Here is a 21,102-nt window from a genome sequence, read left to right as displayed (position 1 = left end):
TACCATCTTAATTAAGTCTCCAGAAACATGTCTCAGGCAGTCTTTCCTGGAGGTCTACCACTTGGGTGTATGTATAGCCACCTGCAAGCCACATGACTATTGAGGCTACTCGGTAATGTAGCCTCAGCAGCTGGGAAGTAAAATGCCCATTGTGAATTTGCATCTGTGTATTCCTGCCTTAAACATGTTGTAGGGATTGGGTCTTGCAGGTGCAGAGAGTTAGAGCTCTGCAAGATTGCGGTGTCAGTTACTCTCCTGGATCCAAGCAGGGTATAATTACTATAACAGTGTCAATTTTTATTAAAAATCAACGAAGAAGATATTAAGTGAGAGGACTAAGGCGCTGACCCCCAGGATGTTTTTAAGGGTTTTATGGTGAGCAAAACTGAATATATTCAAGCCCAACCTTTCTTCCCCCTCCTCTTTTTTTTACTATGTGAAGAACTACGTGTTATTTCAGTTTCAGTTTTGCTGTTGTAAACCCATCCTTGCTGGGCCTGGGAAAGGAGTGTACACACATGAGCCTGGCCCAGAGCAATACAAGGGAATGATCTCAGCATGTAGTGCTTGAGACAGGAAGTGCAACTGACCATAAACAAGAGTGAAACTGACTATACACACTGCACTGTCAGTTGCTCAAAGTAAAACAACTGAAATAAAGGGAGAGAAGTTTTTTGCAAACTTCTTTTATATTAATCTTCGGTGTTACTTGTGACTAGACTACAAAATTTGCAGAGAGAAATGTTATTTTTTTCAAGTGTTGTTGCTACAGAAGAACTGATAGCATTGTGCAAGTCTGCTCCTGTAAAAAACAATAACTTTCCACTGCCATTATCTACTGTTTGTGTTACAAAAACACAGATATTTTCAGGTCATCATCAGAGGGACATCTACATCCAGGCCAATTAAATTAAGAATATTTATACAACAGGCACTTTCTGTGGATCACGTAATTGATGCAATTGTCTTTGTCTAGAAACTAAGTTCAGATATTGGTACAATTCATGAGTGAATATAGGTTTGGTGAATCACCTCCTAATTTATGCATGTTCCTCAACAGCTGATTGGTTTGGCACAATACACATTGTATTAAGAGAGGTACTGCATTGCAGATCAGGAAACAAATCACTGTTAGAACTGTGTGTCTGAAACTGAGGAGATAGAAGGATGTTCTAATAGATAAGGCACTGGACTGGGACTCGGGAGATTTGGATTTAATCCCTGGCTCTGTTATTTGACCACCTGTGTGACCTTGGATAATCTACCCAGTACATCAGTTCCCCCCTGTAAAAATGGGGATAATAGCACTTCCCTACCTCATAGGGACATTGAGAGGATGAATTCCATTAATGATTGACACATTCAGATAGTATGGTGATAAGGGACATATAAGTACCTAGATGGATAGAAACTTGCCCAGATCTTGCCTGCAGCACACTGTGTGCCTGCAGCTAGTGCATTGCAGTTACAGAATTGTATAAATACATTTCTTAATAAGTGCTCCCCTATTGTGGAGGTTACAATATTTGTCAGAGAAACCAATTTTCAGATAAAACGGTAAATGGCCTGATTTCTTTCAACATGAGATTCACCTACAGTCCTCCTATAGATTCCCATAAGGATTCCCATTGCACAATTTTTGTTTTTTACCTCTGGGAATTCCCCCCCCCCCTCCCCCCACTTTGACCTTTTTTTGTGAAGGTGTAAGGTTGTACAAAAGAAACTTTTGTTTATCTTTGTACCTTCAGGATCTGGGTGGACAGCTGTGTTTGAGTCTGTGAATTCAAACCCCCCGGCACCCTGTGTGGCCATGGATGTTGGATCAAGTGTATGGGATTCAGCAGCACCAGAGACAGCCACTCCTGAGGAGAAAGGATGGGCAAAATTTACAGACTTCCAACCTTTTTGTTGGTAAATGAAGTATAAATGCCAATAACTTCTCCACAAATTCTGAAAGAATGTTTGGCGTGTGATTGTATGGAATAACTGGCTAGGGGTCTGTGCTGTAATCTTTCTTTGCTTTTCTCTACATATTGTCTGTGTGGATTCTGAATCAATACTCTCACCTCTGTGTTGGCACTGATTGAAATCCATGGTATCCATATCTCGTACTATAATGATACTGTATATATTGTCACTGTTGCAAGGCTCTGACTATTCTGTAAGTTATTAGGGTTGCTTGTAATAACTTCTTTTTTTAGGAGTTATTTCTAAGTAGCCTATATCAGGACCAGTGCAGCTGTGGTTCATTCTCGGGTCTTTTCTTTTCTAGCTCAGAATCAGGTCCCAGATGTAGTTCTCCTGTGGATACAGAAAGCAGTGACTCAGAGGGAAACCCCAAGCAGGGTCAGGACAAGAACTGTAAGTGGCAATATTATTATGAAATGTAAAGGGGTTAATTTGCATCTGTAACCATTTTGAGTATTGCCTAACATCCCAGGTTTGTGGGGCAAAGTTCCTGTCCAGTGCTTCCTCACAGATGTTACGTGATAGATCCACTCAGACATATTAGAGCTCCTAAATGTGGGTTAAGCCCCCTAACGAAACAGTAAGAAATGCTGCTACTTTGCATTGGTTACACTCTCATCAGTAATGAAGTAGTAACTTGTATGTTTATAGGATTATGGTTAAATTGCGGAGGACCCACATTTACACCTTGTAAGCACTGTGCTGTAGCAGCAAATTCCTTCCTATTTCTTTCCAAGTGTTCCTTTATAAAATCAGTGACTAAACATTGTAATACCACAAAAAGTGATCTTTGAATCTGGATTCCAATAGAAGGGAGACGATGAAAGTAGTGACAGAAGAGACTAAAGCACTAATATCGGTGTCTTTGAGGCTAGATTAGAGAACCAATCTGGAGCTTCTCCCAGAACTGAAGCTGAAAGGCTTTGAAATTTTGGTTTAACTTTTTGAAAATAAATTCACACTCCTTTGTGTTGCATGATTTTTATCTGATACCAGAAGTAGAAATGCCAAAACCCAGCAAGAGACGCTATCCCTGTTGTATTTCTGATGAGCCACAGCCAGAAAGTACTGGATATCTAGTGAGATTTTTCTGTCTAATTTCTTGACCCAAAAAAAGGCGGGGGTAATAAGCATTTAAACCTCTGAATTTTTTGTGCTCCATTCAGTGCTAGTTTAGAGCTTGATTCTCCTGTTAACCTAGAAAATCCCCTCTGGTGCTTTGGTTTTCAGGTCCTCAAACTGATCTTACTGATATCAAACAAACAAACCTCAAGACATTAATAAATGCCAGAACATCAAATTAAGAAACTCCTGGTTGCATTTTCACCCATTTTAGATCAAAACAGGGTTTTAAGAATCAATAGTAGAGACACAAATTTGCCCCAATCTTGTCACAGTTCAGAACATTAAGATTATTAAAGGTACCTATGAAAATCAGGGTAGATTCCCAGTGCAGTTTATTCCCATCCATGCTTCTAGCTGTATGGAAGCACAATCTTTGTAATCCTCCTATGACAGGTCTCTTTTTTGAGTATGGGTCAGTGTGGAGCCCAAGTGCGTGTACATGTGCATGAGACTGGATTCTTTTGAATAGCAGTGTTGGTCAGGGCCATGCACACACTCTATGCTCCTCATGTTCCCATGAGAGGGCATAAAGGGTCGAGTGGCTGCAACCCTCCCTTAGTTCCCTCTTACCACCTGTGGCAATGAAACGGAACCCAGCAAGTGCCTGACTGCTACTCTGTTCAGTTCTTTCCACCCAGTTAGTGAAAAATTCTGTCTTCACACCCCCTTTCTCCGAAAGATGTTCCTTCAAAAAAAAAAAAAATTGATAGACAACTCCCCTGTACAGTGGGACAAGGCACTTTGTGCCAAGCTCCATGTCTCACGGTGAAGTCTAAGCTCTCAGGGTTCAAACCCTACCTTCCTGCAATGGACTGATCTCCATCAAGGATGGACAGAGCTGATAACCATTTCTAACTAGGAGACTGCCACATCCTGGATAAGTGCTTTTTGTGTGAGTCCTTTTCTGCCAGGACCCACAAGTCCAGGGACACATGGCTGAAGTGGCATTTAGTTGAGCAATCTGTGCAGGTCACTTTGGTCCTAGAGGTAAATGGTTACAACCAGAGCGAGATTGGATAAACCAGTATTGGACCCTATCGAACACTCTTCACGTTCCGAGATAGGGCGGTGGAAAGAGAGTGAAAAGACACCAGCAGAGTCAGCACATCTGATGCTGACCACCTCCTCATCAGTGAAATCTCCAGTGTGTAAGACCTCAGTGACGACAGCTGTGGTGCCGAGCACCTCTGCACCAGTAGTTCTGGTGCTTACAACTCCGGCTCCTCTATTGACTGCCCCAACTCAAGTAGAAAAGCTGGCACCTGTGCGTGCTCAAAACAGGACACTGGATTGCATAGCTGGTTCGAGCATAAGCACAGCTTCAAGGCCGAGGGAGTCTTCTGGAGGGAATACCTAGGACACCACTCCAAAAGCAAAGCCCCTAAGCAGATGGGCAGAGCAGGAGGCCTGGCCTGGATACCAGTACTGATCCCCATGACGGAGTTGAGCAAGGACTTCAGGTGTCCATATCACCCCTGGAGACATTCCTCATACCAAAGAGGTGGCTGGCAGCATGCCATCCCTTAGCAGTTCCCTTCAATTGAGAGAGATTCCTCCTTACCATTGCTAACACGTTCCTTCTCTCCAGCACTGAGCAGAGATTCCTCTCCCCATCATTGGAAAATGGCCATAAGGAGGGTATTAAAGAGCTCCCATTCAGAGCGCTGCCCCAAATGGCATGGGAGTGGAGCTGGGCCAGCCAGCCCCAATTTGGTCAGAACCCATACAATAGGCCACTTTGGCCATATTAGTCTTACTGGGGGCTGTCCTTCCACGTTCTGAGGAGCAGCAGCTCTCCTTCCTGCACGTCTAGAAAAAGATGATCATGTTTCCCAACTGCTTTTATGGCTAGGCCACCACAGGAACAGGAGACGATAGAGGGACAACAACAATCCCCATGTCCCAGCAAGGAATCCTCCTCATTGCTGGATGAGGCAGTAACACCAGCACCTATGCCAGCATTAGAGGACTTTAAAGCCTTCCAGGGCCTCCTGCCCTGACCTGCGGAGATCTTGGACATAAGACTGTTTCTACAGGAAGTCTCATAAGCTCTTTGATATCCTGGGTGTCATTGTGATGACACCGACCAGAATTACTCTCCCTAGTAATGAAGGTATACTACAACCATCCAAAAGGCTCTGGCAGATCTCAGCTATTCTTCTTCCCACCTCTAGGTGTGCAGAGAAAAGGGATCAGGTGCCACCAGAAGGTTTTGAATACTTTTATGCCTGCCCAAACCTAGGGTTCTTGGTCTTCTTGGCAGTTTGGACTGTCGCTGCAGAGAGTCTTGCCAAATGCCTAGTGGTGGTAGCAGCACATAAGCCTGCTAGGGAACTCCAAAAAATAATTTCTTATCCCATCATAGATGATAGAGTTTGAGGAGTCCTGGTCAGTTCTGGTCCAATGAGAGCATAGACTCACATTTCCAGTAGCGATAAGGTGGTGTTAGTACCGTTATACAAGGCACTGGTGAGACCTCATCTGGAATATTGTGTGCAGTTCTGGTCTCCCATGTTTAAGAAGGATGAATTCAAACTGGAACAGGTACAGAGAAGGGCTACTAGGATGATCCGAGGAATGGAAAACCTGTCTTATGAAAGGAGACTCAAAGAGCTTGTTTAGCCTAACCATAAGAAAGCTGAGGGAAGATATGATTGCTCTCTATAAATATATCAGAGGGATAAATACCAGGGAGGGAGAGAAATTATTTAAGCTCCGTACCAATGTGGACACAAGAACAAATGGATATAAACTGACCATCAGGAAGGTTAGACTTGAAATTAGACTAAGGTTTCTAACCATCTGAGGAGTGAAGTTCTGGAATAGCCTTCCAAGGGGAGCAGTGGAGGCAAAAGACATATCTGAGTTACTACAGAGAATTCTTTCCTGGGTGTCTGGCTGGTGAGTCTTGCCCACACGCTCAGGGTTTAGCTGATCACCATATTTGGAGTCGGGAAGGAATTTTCCTCCAGGGCAGATTGGCAGAGGCCCTGGGGATTTTTCGCTTTCTTCTGCAGCATGGGGCACAGGTCACTTGCTGGAGGATTCTCTGCACCATGAAGTCTTTACATCACAAGTTGAGGACTTTAATAGCTCAGACATAGGTCAGAGGTTTGTTACAGGAGTGGGTGGGTGAGATTCTGTGGCCTGCGTTGTGCAGGAGGTCAGACTAGACAATCATAATGGTCCCTTCTGACCTTAAACTCTGAGTCTATAAGGCAAAATTAGGGCTGGCATAAGCCCGGAGAAGAGTACTTGAATGGCTGAAAGACTGGTGGTGTCAGGGTGCTGACACTTTGCTACCACAAGAAAGACACTCTCATGCTAGAGGCAGGGGGATAACAAGGTGACTCGCAGCTCTGGGTGCCTCGAGAACTGTCTCACACTTCACCTGCTGGGTGTCAGTAACAACATGGTTGATTTTCTGAGCAAACAATTGATCTGTGGAAATCCATCATAGCAGCGATGTTCCTGTGTTGGGAAAACCCAGTGATTGACATGTTTGCTTTTGTCATCAATGCCAAGTGCCAGAGATTTTGTTCCAAAGTGAGCATGAATCTGAAGTTGTTACAGGACACCTTCTTTCTGCAGTAGTCCCAAGTATTCTCATATGCCTTTCCACTGACTTCCCTGAGTCCCAGGGAGACTTCCAAAATCAAGAGAAAATAGAGAGCACTTTTCAGCTTGTGGTTCTTCTAAACTACGGCGGGAGGGCTTTGCTAACACACCTCTCTCACTGGCAACCATCTGAGGTAATCCATGATGCTGCTAGAACAGCAGCTTCTGTTTCTCTCCCCCAGCATCACTCGCTGCCTCCTTATTGAGTCCTCGGATTGACAAGTCATAAACCACTTCCTCAGTTTTCTTGACGTTGTACTTCAAGCCGTCGTAGCGCTTCCTCAAGGAGTCATTTTTCAGATTGAAGAGACGGAAGCCAGAATCCAGCTAGTTAATGAAGGTGGAGATGTGAAGAGGACGAGAATAGTCACCTGCGATGACACTGTTCACTGCCAACCTAGACAACTCACTGGCGAGAGTCAGAATCCCAGAGAGGTAGTCTTCAAGAGAGAGGTTTTCACCTGGACATTGATCAGCCTCAATTCCAAGTATTTCTGTAACCGCTTCTCGAGTCACTAATGTTTGTCTCCTAGTAGACAACAAATGCTGCCAGAAACACCAAGCGCTGTAGCACAAACGTCCAGTGTTCGTGAAATCTGTAGTACTGATCAGCTGGAAACTTGGTCTTCAGAGATGCTAGCTGTGTTTTGAATGCGCCAAAGTGTTCTCGAGCCTTCTGACACTTCTTTGGTATGTCCTGAAATCCAGCTCCCTGGTGAACCCCCTGCAGCAGCATTAATATCTCCCAAGCCATCTGTTCCAGGGTCTGAACCACTTTCCTGATTTCCTCTAGGATGTCCTGGTTAGCGGTGAGGACCCCCTGCAAGGTGATGAATATATCGCTGACCGACATGGTGCACTGCCAGGCCGGGCACGCGGGGAGCTGCCACCCAGGGGCTAGGACGCTCCCAGTGCTGCCTCCGACCCACCTCTCCCGCTCTCAGCCGGGACCACAACCGCTACTCAGGGACCTTCCAACTGTTCTTGTGGCTTCGTATTGGCCAAGACTGTTTCGGCTGATGGCCTGCTGCAAATATGTATCTGGCCTTTCATTCAGCTCCCACCCTGTCCAGACCTGTTCTCATAACATCATGGTCAGATACTCCATCCAGACCTGAAGTCACTGCACCTGATGTCATGGCTGCTGGCTGGTTGAGTACAATGGACAGAGTCTGCTTCCTACAGGTCCAGGAAATCGTAATATAGAGCAGTAAAGCATGTACCAGAAGAACACACATTCACATCAATGAAAAAGGTTTTTCAGAATGGGCTGCCCAACACAGTCTGGACCCTGCCCAGCCCCCTCGATATTACGTATCATCAGCTTCTTATTGCACTTCAGACTGGCCAGACTGGCGGTTAGCTCTATTAAAGCCCACCTTGTGGTGATTTCCGTTTGCCTGTATGGTCAGGGTTGCTCTTCTCTTACCCCATGATATCAGAGTTTCTCAAAGGGTCATTATGCATTTGCCGAAAGTCAGAGAACCTACCTCTCCTGAGACCTCAGTCTAGTCCTGTGACTCATGGAACCTCCATTTGAACCTCTGTCAGCCTGTGCCCTGCATCACCTTGCTTTGAACGCAGTCTCTGTTACTCTGGCCAGGAGAGTGACTGAGTTTCAGACACTTCTGGCCGAACCCTTTCCCCACTCTCAGTACAACATTCCATAGCGTCATGGTGGTGCTGCAGCTACACCAAATTCATTCCTAGGGTGGGCTCAGAATTTCATCTAAACCTGTCAATCATCCTGCCCGTCGTCTTCCCAGAACCACACTTGGCACATGGAAGAAGGAAATGACACACACTAGATGTATCCAGGACTATGCTTTGTTACATTGACAGGATCAAATCATTCACACTATCTCCCTATGTGTCTAGAGTGGCAGCTGGATATTCTAATGGTCAAGTCACCTCCTCACAGAGGGTATCAAAATGCTTAACACAGTGTAGCTAGCTGGTGTACCTCTCCCACTGAACATCAGGTTTATTCCACCAGAGCTCCAATAACATCTTCTGCTTGCTTCACAAATGTGCCCATTGACTTTTGTCAAGCATAATGCATTGGACTTAGTTGCTAGAGCAGATGCCATGTTCGAGAGATCAGTACTACAATCTCTGCATCACTGGTGCAGCTGTAACTCCTCATTGCCACCATTCCTAGGGGATACCGCTTGCCAGTCACCAAAGAGTTCCACAGAGATGCATACTTGAAGAAGAGAGAACGGTTACTTACTTTACAGAAATTGTGTTTCTTTGAGATGCTGATGTCAGTGTGGATCCCACAACTCGTCCTCCATCCCCGCTTTGGGAGACCTCAGCTACACGGGCTTTGAATTGTGAGGGACCCGAAGGAGGGTTGTGGCTGCTCCAGCCTTTATGTCCTGGCACAAGGAAGCACAGGGTCTGTGTGCAGCCCCGATGGATGCTATAATTAAAAAAAACAAGCCACCTCACATATGTGAGGCACGTACCTGCCTATGGTGGGATCCATACTGACAACATTTCAAAGAACCACAGCTGCTATAGATTAAGTAACCATTCTATTTTACTGAAAGTATTTGGGATATATTTGAGAGTTTTAGCAGTTCGTCCTGTGTTTCTGTTCATTTTTTTTCATGCAAATTATTTATTCTTTCTTTGCAGTCAGCGCTGCCTCACCCTGCGTTTGGAATGTCTGTGTGGCAAGGAAGGCACCTTTGGTGGCTTCAGACAGCAGCTCATCTGGAGGCTCAGACAGTGAGGAAGAGGAGGATAAAGCTGATATCGTCACAGAAACCATCAGTACAGGCTCAGGCCAGGAAACCATCAAACTCACCATGGATGCTAAGAACGAGAAGGCTGTGTTCACCAGGTGCGAAAGAAATCAGCTGGGGATGGGGTAGATATGTAACTAGGGTTTTGTAAGGTGTAATCTGAATCCAAATATGGCATAAGACAATTGGCAACTCACCTCTGGTTTAAAATCAAGTGTAAATCACTCATGGGATGCAGGGCCTGTTCATGAAAACAAGATAAAAATGTTCATGCCTGAGAACATCATGGCACTAAGGATTAATGCACCAGCTTTTTATTTTCTGAGACCTGGGTTCTGAATGTTGACTGTAGGCGGTTTTGTTAAGGTGCTTTACAGCCCTCCGGGGTGCTGGGTGCTGATAAATTAAAGTATTTATTACTGTTACACAAATGCTGTCTCAGTTCACAAGTGAAAATGTGGGTCTTCCTAGCCACTGAATCATATTGCAAAACTACCACATAATCGGCAATATCAGCTCACTTGAGATGTAGGAGTGGAATAGTAGTGGGGGATGCAAGCCAAGAGTGAGATCCGCGAGCAGAGCCACGTGAGGCTTCGTGTCATGAATAACACATGGTGTTACGGATCAGCATTGAGATCGGCATCCCACAGAACTGCTGGGGGTGAGGGGTTGAAATGGCTCAAGTTATTGCTATTTCCTCATTTTTTTTGAAATTCATTCCTAAATTGTAAGACGCACAGACCCCCAGAATTAGACATTACAATCCCAAGGTTTATGGTAACTTATGGACAGCATCTTTGTAAGAGCCCTGAAATACACACCCTCCATAAGGTTTTACCATAAGACACCTCAGGGGAGAGGGTACATTTCACAAGTTCACAGTTCTTAAAAGGGGAATAGACCAAGCATGGGGGGTAAAATTTTGATAAGTGACTTAGGCTCCAAAGTGCCCAAATCACTTTTGAAAATGGGCAACTTGGTACTTTCTGAAATTTTACACAAGATCCGTTTTTTTTCTTTCCTGTTCTCCTCGCACGTGCTTGTAGGGTATGAGCCAATTAACTGGGGACGCAATCTTTTGGAAAGCTTGCTAGGAGCAGTTATTCACCCGGTGTATATAATATAACGATTCATTCCCTTTTGGGGATGGTCAGTTTGAGGTACCTGGCACACCTCATTACTCCAGTGAACACTTTCTGGGAATAAGGAAAGATGGCTCATAAAATGGTGTGCTGAAGTAACATGGCTGTAAAACAAAGAGAAATTGCTGGAGAAAATAAACCAGTGACAGATTTTGGTTAATCCAATCTGTGTTGAGTTTTTTATAATCTGAAAATTTTTGAATTTCTGTGTCAGTCCAGGCTGCCTTTTCTGCTGTAGACTTGAAATAAAAATCTGATGCATAAAATTTCATTGCTGACGAGCAGTTTGGTTCAGGAGAGCTACTTGGATAAATGGGACAAATTTCCATGCACAGAGATGACGGCCCAGCAGATTGTGCTTTCAGAGACCAGGCTGAAGAAATGAAAGATGGTCAATGTTGCTGACTCGGGCATCTAGGCTAGTAGCCCTCTCTGCTGTTCATAATACACTTGGCTCCTTTTCTCGTGTCCATTGATCCTTGAATTTTAACAAAATAAAACATTTGGAACATAGAGTGGTGGCCAGCACTGTCTTCCAAATGTGTTTTTTCATCTCTGAACCTATGGCATTTACAGCCGGAGTTGTGCTCTAAATTTAGCTGTCTGTCTTGGTTCAGTTTAACACAACAGCAGTTTAAATCCTGTTTGGCATTTTGCGTGACTTTTACATTAGCTTCACAGCAGATTGGGAAAAGGGTATTCTTATTTTGATTAGCTAGATACGTCATTGCCCATGACACTGCTAAATCTAAGCATTGTAATTTTAGATTAATGTTTTTTAGTAATAAGGATCTCTCTCAGGTAAGTACAGTTATAACTTAAAAACCAAAACAACAAGGTTTCCAGAACCTGCTTTGTTTTGCAGGATTGTGGTTAAACTAATTCTGCTTTTGCAATGCAAGCAAATACTCCGATAACCACAATCTCCACTATAAAAGTGTGATATCTTACCACAGCCATAATCTCAACCAGAAATTAAAACAAATGGCTGCTGAAACCATCTAAATATATATTTAGGCACTAATTAAAAGTGAGCTGATTTTTCAGAAGAGCTAAGCTCCTTTGGCTCCCATTGTCATAAGGGGAAGTTGGGGCTGCCATTATCTCTGAAAATCAGGCCTCTTAAGTCCATAAATATGAATTTAGGTGCCTAACTTTAGATGAGGTTGGTGAGGGAATATCTTTTATTGAATCAACTTTTGTTGGTGAGAGCGACAAGCTTTCGAGCCACACAGAGCTCTTCTTCTTCTTCTGCCCTAGTGGCACTGCTAAATACAAAGTGAAACAGATTGTTTAGCATAATCAGTTCACACGCATTTCAAGGGACCTTTCAAGGGGAAGTGGTCTGTTAACATCCCTCCAGTCATGGGGGTGGGGGAGAGGAAAAAATGCCATGGCACTCTTACTGAAGGAATATCAGGACTCCGAAACCATCCTCACACCGCTCACCACACAAAGGACCAGCTTCTCCAGGGTTACAGCTGACTTCCGCCAGAAACTGCGAATCTCGGAAAACCATGGATGTCACTTCCCTGTACACTAACCTCCCTCACAATGGATGACATTGCAGTCTGCCTCAGATATTTACAAGATAATGAACAATCCTCAGATATGCACCCCAAACATATTGCCAAACTCATCCATTTCATCCTCACCCATAACGCTTTTATATTCAGCAACAAACACTTAATTGAAACTATGGGAACAGCCATTGGTACTAGGATGGCTCCCCAATATGCCAACCTCTTTGTGGGCCACCTTGAAGAATTATTTCTGGGCAAATGCACCATGAAACCAATGATATACCTGAGATACGTCAATTATATTTTCATCCTCTGGACGGACGACATACACTCCCTCATAGATTTCCACCGCATCTTCTATGACCGCCCACCCATCCATTAAACTCTCACTACAACACTTCCACAGTAGCTCAGCTTCCTGGACACCATGATCAGCTCCAACAATGGAACCTTACAGACAACTATATACAAGAAACCCATGGATCACCACACCTACCTTCCCAGATCCAGTAACCACCCCAAATGCAGCAAGAAATCTGTTAACTATAGCCAGGCACTCGGATAACACAGAGTATACTCTGAGGAGAAAGTCCGGGATATATCCCGTAACACACTTAAAACCACCTTCACCTAACAAGGACTCTCTACCAGAGAAGTAGATTGCATCATGGAACAGGCCACCCAAATACCCTGGTTGAACCTGCTTCAATACAGAAATAAACCGCCTCTGACCACACACCTCTAGTTAACACCTACTACCCCACACTGGAACCCATATAGGGTAGCATCAAACATCTATAACCCATGCTTGATGAGAACCCCCTCTTCTGGCTTTCAGACAACCCTTCTCCCCCAGGCAATTTCAAGGTCATTATCAGAAGCAAGTTCCTTACAGGCCAGGACACACCATCTCAGAGCAGCACCTGGGTTGACCAGATATCCCGATATTAGGGGCACAACCTGGAACTGTTGCATCACTGTGCTTCCTTAACTCTCCAACCTCTCTCAGTGCTATGCCAGTGATGAGCAGCAAACCCCTAGAGGCGCTGCGATCACTCAGCCATCAGCATGTGGAGCCCCCCACCAGCTAAATTGCATGAATACTCCTTGAGTTACTCATGAATCATACAGAGAGAGGCGCCAGCTAATCCCCCCCAAAGCCCAGCCTTGCACCCCAGAAATATATCGTCTTATGCTGCTCAAGACTCCCTTGGACAGTGCAAGCTCATTAGTTAGTTCGCCACTTCTTCAAAGGAATGTGGACATGCACCAGCCTTTGTAATCTTCAGCACACCATTTTATGAGCCATAAAACAGATTCATTAACTACAGAAAGATAGATTTTAAGTGACTATAAATAGCAGGCATAGAGATCAAAGTTGGTTACCTAAGAAATACAAATAAATTTGCAGTCTAAACACTAACTTTAGCACACTAATTAAGATTTGAATTAAGCAGTGTCTCACCCTAACAGACGTTACAGGCAGTTCACAGTTCCTAATACACAGACTGAACTTCCTTCCAGCCTGGAACCAATCTCCCCAGTTCAAAGTCTTTGTCTTCCAGATGCTCTTCCAGGTGTTGAGATGTGCGTGTGTGTGGGGGGGGAGGCTAAGTGATGATGTCACTGTCCCTCTTTTATACTTTCTTTCAGCTGCTAGAAAGATCCTTGCTGTGATGTGGGTTAGGCTGCCCTCATGGCGTATGTGCTGTCTCTGAGACGCCTCTGGGAGAGTGGGTTATTCTTGATGGGCCATCACCACCTGTCTCGCCAGTGATAGCTACTCCTTTGTCCCTACTGAAAGGCCAGCTGGGGGCATCTTCCATCCTCACAACATATTTCAGTAACACATATAGCAATACTTCATAACATCACATACAATGATGGCACATACAAATCAATAGGATATTAAGGTTCAACAGGTTAAGACTTTTAAAATAATACCTCACAAGGCATACTTTGTACCAAATATATCCTGATCGTGTCACAGTGGGGTTCCAGAATGCTACTTTGAGCTACAGATTGCCCCCGTCCCGCTTTTTCACACTTGCAGTCTGGTCACCCTAGCAGCACCAGGCCCTGCCAAAACAACAGATGCAAAATGTGTTGATATCTCCACTGCTACGATGATCAGCACCCCCCACAACGCACCTGTCAAGACCTATTAGTCCTACATATACCTAATCACAAGATGTGGTGTACTTCACTCAGTGCACTAAATACCCCCAAAACAATTATGTGGGTGAAACCAATCACCGCGCTCTCAGATGAACTATCACAGAAAAATGATAAAAAACAAGAACACCATCTCACCTGTGGGTGAACACTTTACTCACAAAGCAATCACTCTGTATCTAACCTCTCAGTCCTCATCCTCAAAGGAAACCTGCACAACACATTCAAAAGATGAGCCTGGAAGCTTAAGTGCATAACTTTACTAGATGCTAAAAATCATGGACTGAATAAGCCCACTGGATTTATAGTTTATTACAACAATCTGGAACTTTACCCCCTGCCCACCTGCCTTTTTTTCTTTTTTCCCCTTTTCCCCCTATGACTAGAGAGGTGTTAGCGGGCCTCTTCACTTTGAACGGTCCCTTGAAATATGTGTGAACAACTTATGCTAAACAATCTGACCCACCTTGTATTTTGCTGTGACACTCTGAGTACATTTCCCAGACCTGCAGAAGAGCTCTGTTTAAGCTCATACGCTTGTCTTTCTCACCAAGAGAAGTTGGTCACCCACCTTGTCTCTCTAATATCCTGGGACTGTAATAACATTGTATATAACTTTAGATGCTCAGTTGTGAAGATGTTGGTGTGAGGGTCTGTGCTTTAGTTTGCCCATCCATAAAATGTAGCTAATATTTATTCCACCGGGATGCAGATGATTAATGAATTAATGTGTGTAGTAAAGTCCTAAGAGGATGTCAAGTGCTAAAGAAATGCTTATTATTAGGGTTTAAAACTCATTTGTCGTCATGGTGCTACATAACCGATAATTTCACAGTGTATGTTAACATTTAGTAAATCAGTACTGTGCTATGCCAGAGATTCTGAAGACATGAATGATTGTCAGCAATCACCAAAGGGATTACCGTGAGACAAACTGAAGTTTTTTCCCATATGCACCCAATAAATGTTGTCTTTCCTAATCTCCTCCAAAGGAGTTGCAAAACATGGAGAAATGGTTCTCAGTAATTAAGAGAGGGAAAATTGGCCTGAGATGGAGCTCATATAGAAGATTAACTGAATTTCATCTTACTATACAACAAGATGAAATTCAGTAAAAACAAGTGCAAAGTACTACACTTGGGAAGGAAAAATCAAATGCATCATTTAACAATGGCAAATAACTGGCTGGGTGGTAGTACTGCTGAAAAGGATCTGGGAGTTAGTGGATCACAATTTGAATATGAGTCAACAATGGGGTGCAGTTGTGAAAAAGATTAGTATCATTCTGGGATGTATTAACAAGAGTGTCATAAGTAAGAGACAAGAGGTAATTGTCCCACTGTGTTTCGGCACTGATGAGGCCTCAGCTGGAGTACTGTGTCCAATTCTGGGCACCGCATTTCAGGAAGGATGTGGACAAGTTGGAGAGGTTCCAGAGGAGAGCCACAAAAATGATCAAAGGTTTAGAAAATCTGACCTATAAGGAAAGGTTAAAAAAAACTTGGCATGTTTAGTCTTGAGAAAATAAGACTGAGGGGGAACCTGATAAGTCTTCACACGTGTTTAATGCCTGTTATAAAGAGAATGTTGATCAATTGTTCTTCATGTCCACTGAAGGTGGGACAAGAAGTAATAGCCTTAATCTGCAGCAAGGGAGACTTAGGTTAGATATTAGGGAAGACTTTCTAACTGTGAGGGTAGTTAACTTCTGAAATAGGCTTCAAAGAAAGGTTGTGGAATCCCCATCACTGGAGGTTTTTGAAATCAGGTTGGACCAAACACTAGTCAGGGATGGTCTAGGTTGACTTGATGACCTCTTGAAGTCCCTTCCAGTCCTACATTTCTATGATTCTGACATCATCACTAGGATGATGATTAAAAAAGCTTTTACATACTAGTAGAGGAAACAGACCTGGAAGTATTTTGCATTAGTGAACTTTGATAATCTCTGAGAATGTTTCCCTCCTGCATTGTATGTTGTTGTGTTTCTTGTAGGAATCTGTCATGGAATAACAGCTGTGATCTGTTCATTGGTTGGTATGCGTGGCTCACTAGAGCACCAGCCATGTGAATTTTAACCCGCCTTGGCTTGTGCAACAGATTCAGAAAAGGATATTTAGGATATCAAAATCCCATTTCTTCTAGGGAAAGCTTTGCAGTGCACTTTTTAGCATCAAGAGAGGACTCTAATACATTTGAGGTTGATTAGTTTTTCTCTATCTTTACTCTTACATGCATAATAATACATAACATTTGTTCTTCAAGTATATGCCCCTATGGGTGCTCCACATTCTGTATGTGCGTGCTCATACGCCTTCTCGCAAAGATTTTTTTCTCTGAGCAGTGTCTGTGGGTCTGCGCCCTGCCCATCCTCGTGCTCCGGACGGCGGGTATATAGTGAGGGCCAGATCCGCCACTGCTCCAGTTCCTTTTCAGCCGCCTGAGGTTGGAGACAGAATATTGTGGTGTCCGCTACTTACCTGCATAATTTGTACCTTTTTTGGTTTTTATCCCCTTATTTTACTTTTTTTTAACCTTGATTTTTATTTTAGTTCTCTCCCTTAGCACAAGTTTTCAATTTTCTTTGTGCTCTCACCTGTCCCCTTGGTTGGCCATGGCTAGGCCGGGGCCTTTCCCAGCCTGGGCCTTTCTTCAGTTGCGGTTTATTCCTTGTCTGACTATGCTCCAAACCCTGCCAGACCTGCCACAGCTATTTCCCCTCAGCAACAGGCGTTCCAGCTGCCTTGGAGAGTCCCACGTCCTGTCTAAGTGCAAGGTCTGCATCAGGTTTAAAGGCAGATCTTGCAAGTGGAGATAAGGCAGACTAAAGCCCCATTTTGGTGGGTGATCTCTGAGGCCTGCAAGGTTAGATTCTCCCCTCTACGTCTGCCCCGGCCTCTTTGACTTGTGCTGCTGCTCCAGGGAGCAAAGAGCAGGAGACATCTTCAAAGGCCTCCAAACACTCCAAGAAGCAGTGATCCCAGTCCCTTGATTGGGGCTTGAAGCACTGTGAGAGGTCTCCCCAAAGATCATGGTCTAAGAGACTTTGCATCCCACTCCAGGTGCCGCTGAGGCTCCTGCTTTGTTTGGCACTGAAGGCTCAGTACTGCCGAAGAGATCTAAGTCTCTCAGCAAACAGACCCACTCAACCCCATTCTCTGTACCTTCAGAGCCCTCCCGTTGCAGGGACTCAAAGAAACTACCAACCCGACTTCAGCACCCTCTGAGGGCCATGGGAGTGTGCACGCCCGGTCATCCACACCGACGCAAGTACCGCTTGACCCTCGTCAGCTGAAGGAGTACTGCCCCAGATCACCTTCTTTCCCACAGGGACCTCTGCATGACAGAGGAGCCAGATTCCACTCTCCTGAGAGGTACAGAGAGGGTTCCTTTCTCGGTACTTCAGGCACCCACCAGTACCGACCTACTGATTGGTACCACCGCATCCTGCTACAAAAAGTTGGCCAGCTGTACTGACTTGGATGCCATTTCCCACCCAGCTGCCAGTACCTATCCGACCCCTAGTACATACTGAGCTGCAGTACCAACACCCTTAGCTTCCCCATTGGACACAAGGGATTACACATCTTCTGATCTGGACATCTCTGTCCAGGATTCAGCCACCTTTTCCTTCTCTCCCCTCCTCCATCCCCTGAGTGTACCCTGAGGAGGAGACTCTGGGATCTGGCCATCACGCTCCCCGCCAATCTTGGCAGGAGCACCCCTGAGGTCCTACTCACTTTCCACATGCCCTGCCACACTTGGCATTCTGGAAGCCTTCGGCTTCCTACAGCAACCAGTTTTGCAGGGTGCCTTCCCATAGAAAGCAGGGAAAGCAGCCCTCTGGACTCTGGGATCACCACCTCTGCGGGACGGCTTTGTGGAACACCAAGAGTGAAGAGTCAAGGAGGAAACTCCCTCTTCCGACAAATCCTCGTCGTCTCCTGACGAAGCAGTCATGCCCCTTCCGCCATCCTATGCAGCTGACTGTAAAGTTTTTCAGGACTTGATGACGAGGGCAGTCAAGACTTTACAGCTCCCGCTGGAGCAGGTGCAGGAATCCTGACATTCCCTGATGGATATCCTCCATGCTACATCACAAGACAAGATAGCACTGCCTATTGATAAGGCTATGATTTTTGCCCTGGATATTTTTAGTAAAAGTCATGGACAGGTCACAGGCAATGAACAAAGATTCACAGAAGCCGTGACCTGTCCCTGACTTTTAGTAAAAACATCCCTTACAAAATGGGGAGGGAGGAAGGTCCAGCACCCTTCCCTGCTGCATGCGGCAGCAGGCTGCGCCCCCCTCAATCCCCCCGCCCGCTGCCTGCAGCGACTGGGAGCTGGGGGGTTCCCCTGCTGCCGGTGGTGGCTGGGCTGCTGCAGGGACCCAATTGCCACAGAGATTGTGGAAAGTCAGGGAATCCGTGACCTCCATGACATACTTGTAGCCCTACCTATTGATGATGCACTGTTGTCACCAGCCCATAACATCTGGCAGGCACCTGCCACCATTCTGCCTACGTGCAAGACGGCTGGCAAAAAATACCATCATCCGGCCAAGGGCTCTGAATATCTTTTGTTCTCTTCCCACCCCCACTCCTTGGTGGTCAGTGTGGTCAATGAGAAGAACAGGCAGCCCCTGCAGAGAGCTACTTCTCAGCAGCATTACAATTTAGGGTAGCAAAATTATCATGCCCTGCTGGCAAAATATGATGACAGCATCTACTCCAAGTTCTTTCAACTTATTGACCATCTGCCACAGGATCAAAGGGACCAATTTGATGCCTTTACAAATGGCTCTCAGTAGCTGCTGCTCACCTCTGTCAGATGGGAATAGTCGTCTTCCCCTACTTGGACAGCTGGCTTCTCAAGGGCAGCTTCTTCTCTGAAGTCAGGTCACACACCAACAAGTCTCTAGCTCTGTTTCTTTCCCTGGGCCTTCACCTCAGTGCAGAGAGGTCCAACCTAATACCCGCTCAGCATATAGACTTAAGGGGGAAGGGGTAGCTCAGTGGTTTGAGCATTGGCCTGCTAAACCCAGGGTAGTGAGTTCAATCCTTGAGGGGGCCATTTAGGGATCTGGGGCAAAAAAATTGATCCTGCTAGTGAAGGCAGGGGGTTGGACTTGATGTCCTTTCAAGGTCCCTTCCAGTTCTATGAGATAGGATATCTCCATGTATTTTTAATCAGGGCCATGCTGGACTCAGTAACTAATAGGGAATACCTAACCACAGACAGGTGCAACACCATGTCCAGCCTCATATTCGTGATACAATAGAGCCCTCAGACCACCGAGAGGTCTTGCCTACAACTCTTAAGCCATACGGTGGCCTGCACATTTATGATGCCCCTAGCAAGGCTCCACTCCAGATGCATTCAAACCTGTCGCAGCACCTTTGACACACCAAATAGACATAGCTTGTCCAAATGAGCATTCATTCCCCACGGGGTCCTTGACACACTTGATTGGTTGAAGGACCCCCACAGGGTATGTGTTGGGAACACCTGCAGAAGTTTATAGCACAGGGCAAGTGGACCATCAAGAATTGTTGCTTCACATTAACGTCCGCAAGCTACGGGTAGTCTACAATGCGTGCCATCACTTCCTACCCAAGATCAAGGGTCACTCCAGGAGAATTATGACACACAACAGGGCAACATTGTAGTATGCCAGCTACCAAGGAGGAGCAAAATCTTCTCCTAGATTGAGAAGTGTTAAAGAGCTACAGTAGACTTCAATACTACAGTGATGGGTACTATAACATAACCTATGTTTAATAAATAGTTCTGGTGAGTGTGTAATCACTAAACTTACTAGTATCCTAAAAGCACCTGCTGTTAAGGGCAGTACAAACATGGCCCTCTTTGTCTACTCCAGTCTGCTGCCACTATACCTTTTCCAAATTCTGGGAACCTCTTTAAATCACCTCCAGGACTCTGCTTCCTGTTGACCTTCCCTCCACCCCAAATAAATAAAAACAGGTAGCAGTCATGACTGGTGGTACTTATTCTCTTGTGAATCCACCGGTTGGAGATGTCACTGATGGATCTGGCATCTGCATTTAAACTTTTTACATGATGGTATGGTTGAAACACACCTGAGTTAATCATCTCCTTGCATTGCACAACAAAACATTACCCATGGCAGTTTTGGTTCAGGTGTACCATATTCTTAGCAGCAGTTTTAAAAGGTCGTACCCAAGTGCTAGGCTGTTTCAGCCATCGTCAGCAGATATATTTTCCCCCCTGGAAGATCCATAGTAAATTTGACATCTTAGATTAATTGGAAAAAAATGTTCAAAAGGACCTTGTAGAGTTCTCTGGTGATGACTAGAAAGTTTCCTGTTTCTGGCATATTTTGCTATTTGATAATCTAAAGTTTGTATTTTAAGTGTCAACTTTGAGCAGGCTGTTGTTTATGGTGTATTGATTCATCTACTTTTGTGTGTATTGGGTACAGTTTTACATGGAGGTTCCAGTGCACAGTATTCAGCTACTGCATATGATTAGAAAAGCTTTTAAACATCCCTTGCCTTGTCATTTTTACAGGGAAGGAAACCATCCGAGGATAGCAATGCAAAGTTAATTCTTTTGTCTGTTTTTGCACTAATCTTTACTGTTTTCTTTTTCTTTCTCTCCTTTCTGCTTTCTGCCTATCTCTGTCTCTCTTGCTGCCTTTCTATCTTGCTGTGGGTATTGCTCAGAATATTTAGACCTTCAGTCAGAGGGTATGTATAATGGTGACATTTTCAGGGTTCCAAACATCCACCTGACAAGTCGTCTCTCCTT

General features: G+C 44.8%; 1 protein-coding gene and 1 pseudogene across 2 annotated transcripts in view; one reads left to right on the top strand and one right to left on the bottom strand.

Annotated features, from left to right (window-relative positions):
- PPP6R2 (protein phosphatase 6 regulatory subunit 2) overlaps positions 1–21,102 on the top strand; it is a 112,253-nt gene that overhangs the window by 76,184 nt on the left and 14,967 nt on the right. The window contains exons 19-22 of one of the 2 annotated variants that reach the window (XM_034763226.1): positions 1,749–1,911; positions 2,273–2,361; positions 9,355–9,562; positions 21,018–21,041. In XM_034763226.1, coding sequence (XP_034619117.1) covers positions 1,749–1,911; positions 2,273–2,361; positions 9,355–9,562; positions 21,018–21,041 — 484 coding nt within the window. The remainder of the gene's footprint in view (positions 1–1,748; positions 1,912–2,272; positions 2,362–9,354; positions 9,563–21,017; positions 21,042–21,102) is intronic. The other variant, XM_034763235.1, reaches the window with a different exon arrangement.
- LOC117873648 lies at positions 6,777–7,564 on the bottom strand (annotated as a pseudogene).

The sequence above is a fragment of the Trachemys scripta genome, chromosome 1, assembly GCF_013100865.1.
Source record: "Trachemys scripta elegans isolate TJP31775 chromosome 1, CAS_Tse_1.0, whole genome shotgun sequence".
In the NCBI taxonomy this organism is placed as follows: Eukaryota; Metazoa; Chordata; order Testudines; family Emydidae; genus Trachemys; species Trachemys scripta.
Note: the sequence above shows the minus strand (reverse complement) of the source record. Positions and strands in the feature narration are given on the sequence as shown.